Source organism: Takifugu flavidus, chromosome 8, assembly GCF_003711565.1.
Source record: "Takifugu flavidus isolate HTHZ2018 chromosome 8, ASM371156v2, whole genome shotgun sequence".
In the NCBI taxonomy this organism is placed as follows: domain Eukaryota; kingdom Metazoa; phylum Chordata; class Actinopteri; order Tetraodontiformes; family Tetraodontidae; genus Takifugu; species Takifugu flavidus.
This window is the reverse complement of record NC_079527.1, coordinates 4,370,493-4,386,065: the sequence shown is the minus strand read 5'-3', so window position 1 is coordinate 4,386,065 and position 15,573 is coordinate 4,370,493. Positions and strand designations below refer to the sequence as shown.

The 15,573-nt window shown below is 45.5% G+C and overlaps 1 protein-coding gene and 1 non-coding gene across 4 annotated transcripts in view; one reads left to right on the top strand and one right to left on the bottom strand.

Moving 5' to 3' along the window:
- The window catches only part of itpr3 (inositol 1,4,5-trisphosphate receptor, type 3), a 33,800-nt gene extending 20,395 nt beyond the window's left edge, over positions 1 to 13,405 (top strand). For 2 of the 3 annotated variants that reach the window (XM_057041537.1, XM_057041535.1), the window contains 31 exons: positions 43 to 165; positions 504 to 704; positions 775 to 890; positions 1,192 to 1,327; positions 1,399 to 1,524; positions 1,606 to 1,731; positions 2,066 to 2,186; positions 2,289 to 2,470; positions 2,683 to 2,831; positions 2,903 to 3,011; positions 3,417 to 3,510; positions 3,586 to 3,761; positions 4,128 to 4,287; positions 4,457 to 4,653; positions 4,780 to 4,980; positions 5,055 to 5,165; positions 5,493 to 5,588; positions 5,676 to 5,780; positions 5,871 to 5,954; positions 7,105 to 7,215; positions 7,469 to 7,661; positions 7,923 to 8,042; positions 8,261 to 8,436; positions 8,576 to 8,740; positions 8,825 to 9,014; positions 9,389 to 9,481; positions 9,598 to 9,716; positions 9,875 to 10,040; positions 10,109 to 10,269; positions 10,523 to 10,684; positions 10,849 to 13,405. In XM_057041537.1, coding sequence (XP_056897517.1) covers positions 43 to 165; positions 504 to 704; positions 775 to 890; positions 1,192 to 1,327; positions 1,399 to 1,524; positions 1,606 to 1,731; positions 2,066 to 2,186; positions 2,289 to 2,470; positions 2,683 to 2,831; positions 2,903 to 3,011; positions 3,417 to 3,510; positions 3,586 to 3,761; positions 4,128 to 4,287; positions 4,457 to 4,653; positions 4,780 to 4,980; positions 5,055 to 5,165; positions 5,493 to 5,588; positions 5,676 to 5,780; positions 5,871 to 5,954; positions 7,105 to 7,215; positions 7,469 to 7,661; positions 7,923 to 8,042; positions 8,261 to 8,436; positions 8,576 to 8,740; positions 8,825 to 9,014; positions 9,389 to 9,481; positions 9,598 to 9,716; positions 9,875 to 10,040; positions 10,109 to 10,269; positions 10,523 to 10,684; positions 10,849 to 10,965 — 4,386 coding nt within the window. In that variant the 3' untranslated portion in view covers positions 10,966 to 13,405. The remainder of the gene's footprint in view (positions 1 to 42; positions 166 to 503; positions 705 to 774; positions 891 to 1,191; positions 1,328 to 1,398; positions 1,525 to 1,605; positions 1,732 to 2,065; positions 2,187 to 2,288; positions 2,471 to 2,682; positions 2,832 to 2,902; positions 3,012 to 3,416; positions 3,511 to 3,585; positions 3,762 to 4,127; positions 4,288 to 4,456; positions 4,654 to 4,779; positions 4,981 to 5,054; positions 5,166 to 5,492; positions 5,589 to 5,675; positions 5,781 to 5,870; positions 5,955 to 7,104; positions 7,216 to 7,468; positions 7,662 to 7,922; positions 8,043 to 8,260; positions 8,437 to 8,575; positions 8,741 to 8,824; positions 9,015 to 9,388; positions 9,482 to 9,597; positions 9,717 to 9,874; positions 10,041 to 10,108; positions 10,270 to 10,522; positions 10,685 to 10,848) is intronic. The other variant, XM_057041536.1, reaches the window with a different exon arrangement.
- A 468-nt stretch (positions 13,406 to 13,873) lies between these two features.
- Positions 13,874 to 13,992, bottom strand: LOC130530748 (5S ribosomal RNA). The gene has a single exon (XR_008951913.1). It is a non-coding gene; the product is annotated as a 5S ribosomal RNA (ribosomal RNA).
- Between the last annotated feature and the right edge of the window lie 1,581 nt (positions 13,993 to 15,573).

The following is a 15,573-nucleotide window of genomic DNA, read 5'->3' as shown; positions in this document are numbered from 1 at the left end:
CTGTCTGTCTGTCTGTCTGTCTGTCTGTCTGTCTGTCTGCAGAACGATACGAAGATGCAGGAGATCATCCGGTACACTCATGTGTTCCTGCAGAAGTTCTGCATGGGGAACCAGGAGAACCAGGCTCTGCTGCACAAAAACTTGAATCTGTTCCTGAACCCTGGGGTACCTCCTTTCTACCCGTAAACACTTTCGTACAGAACGTTAAATGCATAAGATTGACGGTGAGATTTAACGTGTAAGTGTAGTACAAAGACAGCAAAGCAATATTTCAGCATCCAGCTGCGGCGCTTCTAAAAATGTCTTATTTCTGAGCGAAGCTAAAGACTGCATGGTGTGTTACAGAGGGAAAGGAGAGAAAATGTTTTTTGTGGAAAGAAAAGAAAAAGAAAAATCCATCTGAACATTTGACAGCTGCGCGGATTCTCGGCTGTTTAGAACCTCCTAAAATGAGAGTGAAGAGGTGAAACGTTGCATGTTGACGGTTGTTGCCGCCTCCACAGTTGCTGGAGGCCGAGACAGTGCAGCACATCTTCAGCAACAACTACCAGCTTTGCAGTGAGATATCAGAGAGCGTCCTGCAGCACTTCATCCACTGTCTGGCCACGCACGGCCGACACGTCCAGTACCTCAACTTCCTCCACACTATCATCAAGGCTGAGGGCAAGTACGTGAAGAAGTGTCAGGACATGATCATGACGGAGGTGAGGACAGAGACGCCATGTCATCCTTCTTCAGAATGTGTCCGTGAGCTGACCTCTTGTCTCTCTGTAGCTGACCAATGCTGGCGAGGATGTTGTTGTCTTCTACAATGACAAGACCTCCTTTAACGCCATGCTGCAGCTGATGGCAGAGAGCAGGGAGGGTGTGGGTGAGAACAGCCCCCTCAGGTATGCCAGACATCTAGAGGCAACAGTCTTTTATTTAAGTGTGTTGAATAGATTAGCTTCTGTACATTTTTAAGAGTGAAAAACCATCTGTGCAGCTCTTCCAACCTTCTCTATTAGCATGCTATGCTAATGCTTTGATTATCTCTTTGATACAGATGTACCATCATAAAATCCCAAAACACTATTTCTTTGAGAAGCAATAATATTTTAAAACTGTGACTATTTCACGATGAAGTCATGGATGTTTAATGCGATTTGAGCTGATATTGTCCACCGTGTTGGACTTTTCCACCATTTTCAGGTACCACATCTCTTTGGTGGAGCTGCTGGCCGCCTGTGCTGAGGGCAAAAACGTTTACACTGAGATCAAATGTACCTCTCTGTTACCGCTGGAGGACGTGGTCCGAGTGGTCACGCACGAGGATTGCATCACCGAGGTACTGGCCTCCTCCCTCTTTCTCGCCGTTAGCTGGAGCCGCTTTCTCATTTGAATCTGCGTCTGTCTCAGGTGAAGATGGCCTACGTCAACTTTGTGAATCATTGCTATGTGGACACCGAGGTGGAGATGAAAGAGATCTACACATCCAACCACATCTGGAAGCTCTTTGAAGACTTTACGGTTGATATGGCTCGGGTAACTGTCCACGCCGTGCAAGCGTCCATGCCACCAGGAGGTCCCCGTGGTTTCATTTGTTTCTCCGATCGTTTTTTACAGGTCTGTAACAAACGAGAGAAGCGTCTGTCTGATCCCATCCTGGAGAAATACATCATAAATGTGGTCTTTGACACCATCAATGCCTTCTTCAGCTCCCCGTTCTCTGAGAACAGCACTTCCCTGCAGGTCAGGACCACGAGACACCCTGATCACTGCTCATGTGTTTGTCACTCGGTCAGTCAGCTCCAGACAGTCAGATGAGAAAAGTAAACAGGAAATGAGGAGAACATTATGATGACCATGAATAAAGTCAAAACTTCTACAAAATAGTTAAATCAAGCTAAGCTTTATGTAAATGTCACACCAGCCAACTTAAATGAGTAAACTGTGATGTTTTATACATATCATTTTAGGAATTTGATAGAATCGCACAACAAAGAGTTGCATTGGGCTGTGACTGATGCATTTATGGCCTTCACCAGTCTGCCGCCTGACTCCTCGTGTTGTTTGTTTCTGTCAGACGCATCACACCATTGTGACGCAGCTGTTGCAGTCATCGGTCAGGCTTCTGGACTGTCCCTGGCTGCAGCAGCAGCACCGAGGTCAGGTGGAGACCTGCATCAAGACCCTCGCAATGACAGGTCTCCCCGTCTCTCTTCCTCACACACACACACACGCACACACACACACATGCACACACACTCTTCTCTCAGCAGTAATGACTGTGAGCCTCTCCTCTGCAGCAAAGAGTCGTTCCATCTCTCTTCCTCTGGACCTGGAGGCCCAGATCAGCTCCATGCTGTCCACCTCTGCCCTCAACTCTTTGTCCCGCACCAACCCAAACTACAGGTCCACCTCCCGCTCCTCCAGGCCTGTGGCGTCTACCAACCCTTGGGATTACAAGAACATCATTGAGAAACTGCAGGTACATGCGGTCCGCCAGCGCCAACGAACACAGCCATCTATGATCAACGACATTATCAGGCAGCTACTTTTGATAGCAAATTATTCAACATGAGTTATGTAATGAACGGGCAAAGTCTCACATTTAAACAGGTCCTTCGTCTCCATGCTGGTGTCGATGTCCATTGTGCTATTTTTAATATGCTCAAACGTTGTGTGTTTGGGTGAGTCCAGGATGTCATAAACACTCTTGAGGAGCGTCTGAAGCCACTGGTTAATGCTGAACTCTCGGTGCTGGTGGACGTCCTCCATCAGCCCGAGTTGCTGTTCCTGGAGGGGACGGATGCCAGACAGCGCTGCGAGTCCGGAGGGTTCATCTCCAAGTAGGTCCAGATTCATCAGCCAGGAGCTCAGATGCAGAGAAGATGGGACTGATGTGTGTATTTGTGTGTAGGCTAATCCAGCACACCAAAGCGTTGATGTCTGCAGAGGAAAAACTGTGTATCAAAGTGCTGAGAATTCTGCAGGAGATGCTGATCAGAACTCTGGACTTTGATGAAAAGGTCAGTTCCAACTCTACAGCCTCGTTCCAGCCTAAATCCAGTTGTTCCATATCAGAGGAGAACAGCTGTGGAATCAGATCAAGACTAAAAAACACACCTCAGAATCCTGATTTGTTTCGATAGTTAGAGGACAAGAGGCAAGGTGCAACCAACAAAGTGTGTTACACCACATCTGTTACACATCTGCTACAATTTGAAGGATTTCACATAAGGTCTCTCAATTATCCTTAACTCGTCCCAGCGGCAGCATCAATGTAAAACTCTTCCATGAGCAGGAAAAAACATAAATAAGCCTCACCGCTATATAAAGCGCAGGGTTCCACGCCTGGGGAAAAAGTAGCAGCTCAGACACCAGAAATGATGGTGTGTTTTACTGAATCACTTGTGTGTTTTTCTTTTCTTCAGGGAATTCCACTGCGCAAGGTTCTGCTGCAGAACTACTTGTTTCCGAATAAGAAAACCAACCCAAAAAATGACCTGGCTGAACTTGGAGCTGCGGGTAAACTTTGCGTTTCCACATTAAAAGTTGACGCTGCGACAAATATTAAGGAGAAATATGATTTACGTGAGTCAGGTGGGGAACAAGATCGAGACTGGGCGGCAGTGGCAGCAGTTCAGTGTCGCCTGGACAGAGAAGGAGGAACCAAATTGTTCACTGATCTGGTGATGAGCACCAAGAATGACAAGATCTTCCAGGAGAGCATCCAGCTGGCCATCTGTCTCCTGGAGGGGGGGAACACAGAGATACAGGTGACTGATAGACCTATAAGCATGTACTCACATGCACAGAGAGAGAGAGAGAACAGGAACCACGGAGTCAAACCAATACTGAAACAAAGTGCTGTTAATGTATGAAGCATTTAGAACATACACACATTTATGTAATATATATATATATGTGTATATACACGCACACACATACATTCTTCCTGAAAAGTAGGAATGTGCTGGATTTAAACATCTACCACCATTCAAGAACGTTAGGACGAGCTTCTTGGAAAAGTCCCATTAGGCTTTTATAACTTCCACTTGTGGCCAGAACAGCCCATAATAGTCAACCTGTGGTGTTCCTGTGTAAAGAGCTCATGACAATGGGAAGGTCCGTCTTTCCTGCAGAACTCCTTCTACAAACTGATGATGGGTGACAACAAGTCAGAGAAGTTCTTCAAGGTTCTTCACGACCGGATGAAGGAGGCTCAGACAGACATCAAAGCCACAGTGTCTGTGAACGTCGGCGAGATGACGTACAAAGCCAACGAGAAGGAGCTGGAGACCGGTAAGACCCGTACGCGGACCCGCCTCAGAGCTCTTGTGGCGTCGGTGCATCATGCAGCTCCGCCTCTAGCGTTTTATGGAGATGTGCGAATATCTCGCATCAGACTTCACGATCAGTTGTGTTCATGCTGAATTGTGTGGCGCTGAAATGTCCCCCCCCCTTCCTACAGTCCTCCCTAGTGCGGGTCATCCACTGCTGGTCCAAGGACAGTCCATCGCCCCCATCCCAGGAAACGCCGTGCTTCCCGTTCAGCCAGTTGCAGAGCAGAAGGAGGTGGAGACCGAGATGGGCCCAGCCGTGACCATCATGAAGCCCATCCTGAGGTTCCTACAGCTTCTCTGTGAGAACCATAACCAGGACCTGCAGGTCTGGTTCCACTAACCACCTAATCGGAGAAATTCGCTGACAACAATAAAAAGTAGCGATGAAGCAGGTGGTTGTAGAGGACAGGGGAGCATATTTGATGTCATTTTCTGTTTTTGTTTTTTTCAGAACTTCCTGCGCTGCCAGAATAATAAGACCAACTACAACCTGGTGTGTGAGACGCTGCAGTTCCTGGACATTATGTGTGGAAGCACAACAGGAGGCCTGGGGCTGCTGGGCCTCTACATCAACGAGTCAAACGTCCATCTGATTATTCAGACGCTGGAGACCCTTACCGAGTACTGCCAGGGTCCGTGCCAGGAGAACCAGGTAGAACGGGACAGTTGAGGTTGTTTGTGGTGTTCAGCCCATAGACACGTTTGTCTTTTCTGTCCTTGTCTCAGACATGTATAGTGACCCATGAGTCCAACGGGATTGACATAATCACGGCTCTTATTCTGAATGACATCAGCCCTCTGTGTCGGTACCGGATGGAGATGGTGCTCCAGCTGAAGGTACACGGACGTTCCCCTGGGGGGCGGTAGTGAGCTGTCCAGGAGGAGCTTATTTCTCTTTATGTCACTGTCAGAAAATGAGTAGCTGTCATGTAAATGTGTTTCCAGTGGGAGAGATGAAGAAGTTTGATCTGATTATCATATATTAATAATCATTTATCACCAGGGAGAGACTGATGGAGTCACAGATACATTAAATTCAAGCTTTGAATGTTTATGCGATGGTGTGTCGCAGAGGTCGTTACTATTATTAGATAAATGGGTTGTGATGAAAGCCACACTTGTGTTTTTGATGCCACTGCTTGCTGCTGTCCTCCCTCTTACTAGGACAACGCTTCCAAGCTGCTGTTGGCTCTGATGGAGAGTCGCCATGACAGCGAGAATGCAGAGAGGATCATGATCAACCTTAGACCCCGAGAGCTGGTGGGACACACTTCTTCAGTTCGAGACTGAGACTGTTTAAAGTCTTTAATTTTCTGTGTTACACTTGTATCTTCTGTCTGTGTGTAGGTGGAGATCATCAAAAAGGCCTATAACCAGGAGAGCGAAGAGTGTGAGGAAGATGAGGTCTCGCCCCGCGAGGTGGGCCACAACATCTACATTCTGGCTCAGCAGGTGACTCATTAATAGTGGAATCTGAAGTGAGCTGCCTCCTTGATCTGATGTTCATTGGTTCATTCATTTATCTCCAAAACACGTTTGCAGCTGGCCAGACACAACAAGGTCCTGCAGAACCTCCTGAAGTCTCTAAAGAAGAGCAAAGAGGGAGAGGAGGGAATCTCCTCCATGGTAAAGATCACCTCTCCATCCATCCATCCATCCATCCATCCATCCATCCATCCATCCATCCATCCATCCATCCATCCATCCATCCATCCGTCCATCCATCCATCCATCCATCCCTCCTCCATCCATCCATCTATCTACCACTCATCCATCCACCAATCTATCCACACATCCCTCCTCCATCCATCCATCCATCCATCCATCCATCCATCCATCCATCCATCCATCCATCCATCCATCCATCCATCCATCCACCCCTCCTTTCACCCATCCCTCCATCCATACATCCCTGCTCCAGCCATTCAGCATCCATCCCTCATCCATCCATCTATTCCCCACCCATCGATCCACCAATCATCCATCCATCCATCCATCCATCCATCCATCCATCCATCCATCCATCCATCCATCCTCCTCCATCCATCATCCATCCTCCATCCATCCACCCACTCATCCATCCATCCACCCATCCATCCATCCATCCATCCATCCATCCATCCATCCCATCCATCCATCCAGCCATCCATCCATCCATCCATCCATCCATCCATCCATCCATCCATCCATCCATCCATCCATCTATCCCCCACTCATCCATCCATCCATCCATCCATCCATCCATCCATACACCCACCCACTCATCCATCCACCCACCCACTCATCCATCCATCCATCCATCCTCCATCCATCCCTCCTCATCCATCCATCCTCCATCCATCCATCCTCCTCCATCCATCCATCATCATCCATCCATCCCTCATCCATCCATCTATCCATCCATCCATCCACCAATCCATCCATCCATCCATCCATCCATCCATCCATCCATCCCATCCATCCATCCAGCATCCATCCATCCATCCACCCATCCATCCATCCATCCATCCATCCATCTATTCCCCACCCATCGATCCACCAATCATCCATCCATCCACCATCCATCCATCCATCCATCCATCCATCCATCCATCTATCCCCCACTCATCCATCCATCCATCCATCCACCAATCCATCCATCCATCATCCATACACCCACCCACTCATCCATTCATCCTTCCTCCATCCATCCATGCTCCATCTTTAATGACGCTCATGTGTTGGTGTAGTTGTAGATGACCACTCCAGAACGTTCTCCTTGTTGTTCTGTCCACAGCTGAACCTGAACAACCGTCCTCTGTCTCAGATGTTGAAGTCATCGGCTCCAGCTGCCGTCGTAGAACAGGACCCGCTAGAATACTATGAGCAGCACACAGCACAGATCGAGGTAGCACTAATGATAGAGTGACGTGTTACTGGTGTTTGGTCTGAACCAGTCTGAAGACTGCTACGGTCATGGTGGTCTCATTATCATACTGTCCAAGTAATCCTGATCATGAAGAACAGCGTCATATGTCTTATTTGGGTTGCTCCTGTGGTCAGACATCTATGAAGGCTTGTTCTGACCTCTGCCCACCAGATCCAGAGCAAAGACATTTGAAGTCACACGGTTCACTCAAGCTTTGTGTGCCTGCCTGTAGATAGTTCGAGAGGACCGCAGCATGGAGCAGATCGTGTTTCCCGTTCATCCCATCTGCGAGTTTCTGACGGAGGACTCAAAGTTCCGAGTGTTCAACACCACGGAGCAGGACGAGCAGGGCTCCAAGGTCACGCACTTCTTTGAACAAACCTCCTTCCTGCACGGCGAGATGGAGTGGCAGAAGAAGCTGAGGAGTGAGAGGACACACACAGACACACACAAACATCCTTACATCTGTTAGGACCAGCTCTATACCCTGACCCTCCATACTAACAATAACCTAAACCAAATCAAAACCGTGTTTTAACCTTCAAACAGCCCATTAAAGTTTTGAGGACCAGATAAAATGTCCTCACTTCCCACAAAGAAGAATGTGGATTTTGGTACTCGGTATGTAGCAAGTACAAGAACACACACCAACACACACATTTGATGCCTTTACTTGTCTATTGCAGGTATACCAGTGCTGTACTGGTTCTCCAGGAGGATGTCCCTGTGGGGAACCATCTCCTTCAACCTCGCCGTCTTCATAAATCTCATCATCGCCTTTTTTTACCCCTACGACTCTGGACAAGGTATCAGATGGCCTATAGCAGTTTCACACAGCGGCTCAAAGCACACCAACTTTTGTACTTAATAGTGAATGATTTTATTAATTATTCTAATAATGACAGTAAAATTTAAATCACAGATATATAATCTGATTATTTTACTGTATGTGTATATAAGAGTTCCCGGAGTAAGTGTGTCTCTCCGCCTGCTGCGTTGTGTCCTCTTGTACACCTCCTCTCAGTAGGAGCCATTGACGACTCTTTGTTGCTGATGGTGTTCTGGATCCTGACCGGCCTCTCCGTACTGGGTCTGTTCTCTCAGCGCTATGGCCTCCAGCCTCTCACCATCGCTCTGATTATCAGATCCATCTACCACTTGGGCCTCGGCAACACACTCATCCTGCTGGGTTCACTCAACGTACGTCACACTGTCTCACACCTGCTCCCATTATCCATCCCAACGCTCCCATCAGGGCAGCACAATCCTGTCCGGCTACGTTCATTTTCTGTCACTGTGTTGATTCTGTTAATCCGTTTGTCCCTCTGCGGCTGTGCAGCTGATCAATAAGGTGGTGTTCGTGGTGAGCTTTGTGGGGAACAACGGCACCTTCATCATGGGATACAAGGCGATGGTGATGGATGTGGAGTTCTTGTACCACCTTGCCTACGTTCTAACATCCACATTAGGACTGTTTGTGCATGAGCTCTTCTACAGCATCCTGGTATGTATGCAATCACACACACACACACACACACACACACACACACACAATTTGTCATCTCTAATCATCACAATCTTCCTGCAGCTCTTTGACTTGATCTACCGTGAGGAGACCCTGTTCAATGTCATAAAGAGTGTCACCCGCAATGGCCGGTCCATTCTGCTGACGGCGCTACTCGCCCTCATCCTCGTTTATCTCTTTTCAATTGTGGGTTTCCTGTTCCTCAAGGAGGACTTCATTATGGAGGTGGACCCACTGGCACAGATCGCTGCTGGTAACATCAATATCATATTAGAGATCTGGCAACAGAACCACGGCTTGAGATGGAGATCTTGAGTCTAACCCCTTGAACATATTTGTGTCTGATTTCAATTAACAAGTTTCTAAAATGGAATTCTGAGCAAATCCAAAGGAAGCATATAGAAGTATATTTTCTTGTTAAATATTGGGAGAATAATAAGCACATGTTCTTCAGCATCTTGTTGTATTTGGAAGAAAAAAACTGCTGCAAGATTAGTTTAAAATCTAAATGTCTTGATTTAGTCAAGGAAAAAATGTTAAGTACAGGAATATTGAATGAACTCTGAGTTGAGGGATATTAGAAAAAGTGTATTTTATTAGTGTAATGTTTATTATGGATGTGTTCAGCTCCTCCGCAGAGCGAAGCTTCTCGGGACTTTCTTAAATCATGCTCTGCAGAAGAAGTCAGCTGCGTGGCTGAGAGTGAGGTTGAGGAGGATGGTAAGATGGATCATCAATGGATGTTTAAACTTTCCAGTGTGTACCGCAAGCCATAATACTCTGTGTGTGTGTGTGTGTGTGTGTGTGTGTGTGTGTGTGTGTGTGTGTGTTCGTAGATGAAGCCAGCTCGGAGCGGGCGTGTGACACTCTGCTGATGTGCATCGTCACTGTGTTGAATCACGGCCTTCGGAATGGAGGAGGAGTCGGGGACGTTCTCCGTAAACCATCCAAAAATGTTGGCACAACTTTATCTCACGCCCATTTGTGTTGCAAAAGAAATACTTAAGTTTGGAACCACTTTAAAAGACAAGTCTGCACTTTAAATCAACTCACTTCGATACATCTGCACTCGTGTGTGTGTGTGTGTGTGTGTGTGTGTGTGTGTGTGTGTAGGAGCCGTTGTTTCCAGCCCGTGTGGTGTATGACCTGCTCTTCTACTTCATTGTCATCATCATCGTCCTGAACCTGATCTTTGGTGTCATCATCGACACATTTGCTGACCTGCGTAGTGAGAAGCAAAAGAAGGAGGAGGTTCTGAAGACCACCTGCTTCATCTGCTGTGGGTGACAGAGGCAAACTCACCACTGTATTCTCTCAGGAAACTATCTCATCAGACTGGGTTTACAGGCCTGGAGAGAGACAAGTTTGACAACAAGACGGTGTCCTTCGAGGAGCACATCAAGCTGGAGCACAACATCTGGAACTACCTTTACTTTATTGTGCTGTTGCGAGAGAAGAACAAGACGGACTACACCGGCCCTGAGAGCTATGTCGCGCATATGATAAAGGTCAGGCCTGATGCACTCATGCTCACGGCTTCATGATCAGGAGAGAAGAATAAATCTCAGCGCATTGTATAACATCCCCACAGGAGTCTAAAAATATACTATTATAAATAAGAAGCTAAGCCCCAGTTAACACTCAGCATCAACGCCACCCATGCAGTATGATTTAGGATTTATTTTGCTACAGTGGGAAATGTAGAACTTGGATTTATGTCTAGCAGTGATCTAAAGTTGCCAACTTGTCCTCCTGCTGCAGAACAGCAACCTGGACTGGTTTCCACGGATGCAGGCAATGTCTCTGGTAGTCACTGATGGGGACGGAGAGCAAAACGAGATGAGGATGTTGCAGGACAAACTGGGAGCGACAATGAAAGTAGTGCACACGCTGACGACACAGCTGACGGAGCTGAAAGAGCAGGTACGTAATCTCCAAAAGTTGAAGCCGAACACTGACTAGTGGTGTGAGGATAAACAATGGTTGCCAATCTTGAATGAGAATATCTGTGCAATCACCTATTAGTACAGCTTGGTTGATCACATATTCTAAAGTTGCATCTCCAAATGTCCAACTTGATCCTGTAGATGACAGAGCAGAGGAAGAGGAGGCAGAGGATGGGATTTGTTGACGTCCAGGCGGGAGTGAGCGCTGCGCTGCCCCCTAGCGCTGCTGGTGGGAACCACCCGATCTACAAATCTTAAAAATAAAAATAAAAATAAATCCTATATGTCCAGAATCTAGTTTGACATGAAAAGCTCTATTCCAGATGAGGACATGTGCTCACTGTGCCAAACTGTTTTAAGAGGTGTGAATAATATACTTGCTTTGTAATGCCGGGGCTCAGCATAATTTATTTTGTGCTTCTCTATGAGCACTCTGGTAGGCTAGCATACAGCTGTCGTTAAAACAGCTGGATTCACAAATCTAGACTCAAGACCTGTTTATCCAGCGCGAAGGAGGACGATGCAGCTTGACCTGTGATTAAAAAACCCTTAACATTGATAAGAGCTGTGATAGGATCATCAAAAATGAAGTACTAACCATCCACGACGGAGGACATGTTGACATCACGCAGACATCGATAGAACAACTCAACAGTTGAAATATGGGGAGTTTGTGTTTGGTTTACTGGTCTTACTGAAACATTACTGTAGCTCCTGTTTGATGTGAACATTTTAAGTAGCTCAAAGTGAGGAGGGAAGGGGGCTATAAATAATAACTGTGCAAAACAATAAATGTTTTACATTTTTCCTTAATAAATAATGGCTACGTTTTTAATCCCGCAAAGCACCTTGAAGACGACTCTCAAACAGAGCGCACAGTAGCACAAATAGCTGTTTACATGGGTCAGAATCAGTACAAGCTCGCAGGATTACAATGCAGCATGCAGCATGGTTTCTGTAAATGTATAGAATAAACTGTTTGCCTCAGCTCTATGATGACCCTTGTAAATACCTGCTAATTTTTGCTCCTAATCACTGTCTTGCTATGATCCCACGGGATCACTGGTAAAGGCATTTGCAAATCTATATTTTATTGCCAGTTGAATTACAGCAATCATTCTTAAGCAGAAGGGCACCAGTTTCCAAGGTAGTTTTCTCTGTCACCTGGACTGTGTTTCTTCTCTTGAAGACGTTTCGCCTTCTATCCAGAAGGCTTCTTCAGTTCTGAACTCGCTGGGGACAGAGCTTGAAAATATAGCCCCTGGGACCACTGCCATGCTAATGATCTGGGTGGTCACCTGAGAGTCGTTAGCAGGGTCGTTGGTCGGGTCGTTCACCTAGTTTCTGTTGAGGTGTCTCCCCCTTGTCTGCTGGATCACATGGTGGTGAGTCTCCAGGTCTCCTGGAATGGTGTGAATGTTTGGTTTGTTGTTGGTAGGAGTGGAGGACTGCATTGTATGTGGGTGATAGGAAGTGCCTCAGGCCACCACCTCTGTTTAAGGATGGTTTTTCCAATTTGACATGGATAGCTTCCTTGACACCCCTCTCAAACCAGCGGTCTTCTCTGGCCAGTACCCGTACTTGGCTGCCCTCGAAGGAGTGCCTACTCTCCTTTTGGTGTAAGTGGACTGCTGAGCCCTGACCTGAAGAGGTGGCACGTCTGTGTTGTGCCATTCTTCTGTGGAGAGGTTGTTTGGTTTCCCCAATGTACAGTTCCTTGCATTCCTCCTAGCACTGTACAGCATAAACAACATTACTTTGTTTGGGTCTTGGTGTCTTGTCCTTTGGGTGTACTAACCTCTGTCTGAGAGTGTTGCTGGGGTTGAACTGAACCGGTTTGTCGTGTTCAGTTCAACATACATACCTACATACATACCTACATACCTACCGACCTACCTACATACCTACATACATACATACATACATACATGCATACATACAGTGGAAGGTTTGGGCACCCTTGACAATTGGCATTATTTTTATTCACCAATCATTGGGTGTTTTAATTCACAACTTAATTTTGATATATCAAATAACTGATGAACACAATCATATTTCAGCAGTGAAATGAGGTTTATTGGGTTAACAGAAAATGTGCAATATGCCCCAAAACAAAAAAAGGCCTGTGCATAAATTTGGGCACCTTAATAGAAAAATCATATTAGTATTTAGTAGAGCCTCCTTCTGCAAAAATAACAGCCTGGATGAGTGTCAGGATCCTGGATGATGGTATTTTGTCCCATTCCACCTGGCAAAACCTCTGCAATTCAGTGATATTTGAAGGATTCCGAGCATGGACAGCCTGCTTCAAGTAATCCCACAGATTCTCGATGACGACTGGGATGGCCATTCCAAAACATTGTACTTGTTCCTTTGCATGAATGCTCGGGTAGATTTTGAGCAATGTTTGGGGTCATTGTCTTGTTGAAACACCCATCCCCAGCGCAACTTCAACTTTGTGACAGACTCTTGAACATTATTCTCAAGAATCTGCTGATACTGAGTGGAATCCATGTGACCCTCAATTTTAACAAGATTCCCAGTACCCGCACTGGCCACACAGCCCCACAGCAGGATGGAACCTCCACCAAATTTTACTGTGGGAAGCAGGTGTTTTTCTTCAAATTCTGTGTTATTTTGCTGCCATGCATATCGCCTCCTGTTGTGACCAAACAAATTAAATTTTTGTTTCATCAGATTTCCTTGTGCAAATTGTGCTGTATCATTGACCGATGCACAGCGATGCCGTCTGCAGCAAGATATCTTTGCAAGTCTTTGGAGGTGGTCTGTGGGTTGTTTTTAACCATTCTGACCATCCTTCGTCTTTGCCTCTCTGCAATTTTTCTTCCATTATAAATAATAATAAAATAATAAAAATGATAATATTTTGTCCATGAATCACAGACTGATGTTAATTATATTGAAAATATAATTAACATCAGTCTGTGATTCAGATATTTTTAGGCCAGCAGAGAAGGCCTTGCAGGCCCTGACGGCCCACCACTGGGTTTGTATCATAGCATAGTTTTATTGACAAATTCTAAATTGCAAGTAGCAGATATGAACAGGGAAATGTTACGTTATCCCCTTATTCTGCTACAAATATTCTGATGAGATAGGTGGGGAACTAATTCAGTTGGGGATAGACAGATGGAAGAGTGCAAAAAGCTTACAGCACCTGGTATTCCCAGGCAGTCTCCCATCCAAGTACTAACCAGGCCCGACCCTGCTTAGCTCCCGAGATCGGACGAGATTGGGCGTTCTTAGGGTGGTATGGCTGTAAGAGAGAGAATCAGCAAGAAAATGCCCTTTTGAAGATAATATACTCAAACGGACGCTGCCTTGCACTAAGCTAGCCTCGTTGTGGCTCCCTTTGGCCTCCCTTCCAAAAAAAACACATTTATTTTTAATTATTCTTATTTGTTTACCTTGTTGCACAGTTATCTTGGAGTTGGAGTTGATATAATTAAATTTTTTAAAAGTTTGCTTTATTTATGATTTGTCAACGAAAGTATACGTGACATTAATAGCCCTCGCCTTTACCTGATTTCAGAGTGTGTAAACCCGCAATAACCATGAAATAATCCCAAAACAGGAAAGACTTGTAAGTAAATAGGTTTCAATTGAGTGTGGACGTCTCCAACGATGTTGGCTTTCCTGTGTGCTTGATGTTTGGTGAAAAATGATCATACAACAAATAATGTAACATTGAAAGACCTTTTCAAAACAAACAGTTAGCACCTGGCTCAAGGGTACCTTGGCAGTGCTCTGAAGGTGTTCTGGCCCCTTTTCCCTACAACCAGAACACCTTCCTCGTTTTGTTTGCACTTCTCAAACCGAGAACCCTCTGCTTTTTAGTCCCCAACAGTCTGAGCAACCACCGCTCGACAAATATATTATTTTGTACTATCCTATAATATTTGTGTTCTGTGTCATTTTTGGAAAATCGCATTGGTCTCAGCAAACAGAAGACTGTGGATGGACTGCAAATGGTAAGCAACAACAGATTTATTAAAACTGGAGATTACCAGATTGTAACATTAGTACCTTGAACCTTTTCAGTTTGAAATGATTTTGGAAAGATTAAAATGCTGAATTTATTCAAACTGATCTCATTTAATCTATGAGACAGTGAATGTGAGCAATGACTGCTTACCCCTATTATAAAATACATTCTGAGTTCTAGGAAGCACAGAATTCAAATGTTCCTCCCATTATCATTTTTGACAGAGTTATATTAACTCTAAAATTAATTTCACAATTAAATGAGACCCAAATGGGCACACACTTAATCAGTTACTTGTATCACCTGTATACAATTTGTCAATGATCCTTGGAGTTTAATTGCATTGGCATAAAATTAATGTACCTATACAAAAGCCTTATTGGCTGAAGGCTAGTGACGCTGCAATCTTTAAACAACTAATACCGATCATTGGTCATTGATCCCCAAGCCACATCTACCCTATGTGTAATGACTGTTTAGTGCACTACCTTGCCATTAGCCACAGCTACATATGCTACTATGATATATCTGCCTACGACAGTGACATGCAGCCACACAGAAGTTTATCATCTCTGTAACCTGTAACGCTGAAGCTTCCTACCCGTTCTCAGTTTGGAATAAAACATAGAAACCCATTTGCACCTTCCTTCAGAAGCACCCTTGATTCCCTGTCCAGAATCATAGCCCATAACCTGCCGCCTCATCTTGCTGATGCAATGTTCGTATGATGCATTACCCCCAGAAAATCTCCAGGGGGCAGCCCAGGGTAACAGGTGTCCAAATGACTATGACACTAACCTCTGCACGAAACAGTCATACCCTAGTTAATTCTGACATGTTCTATTGTCCAGGGAATCAGC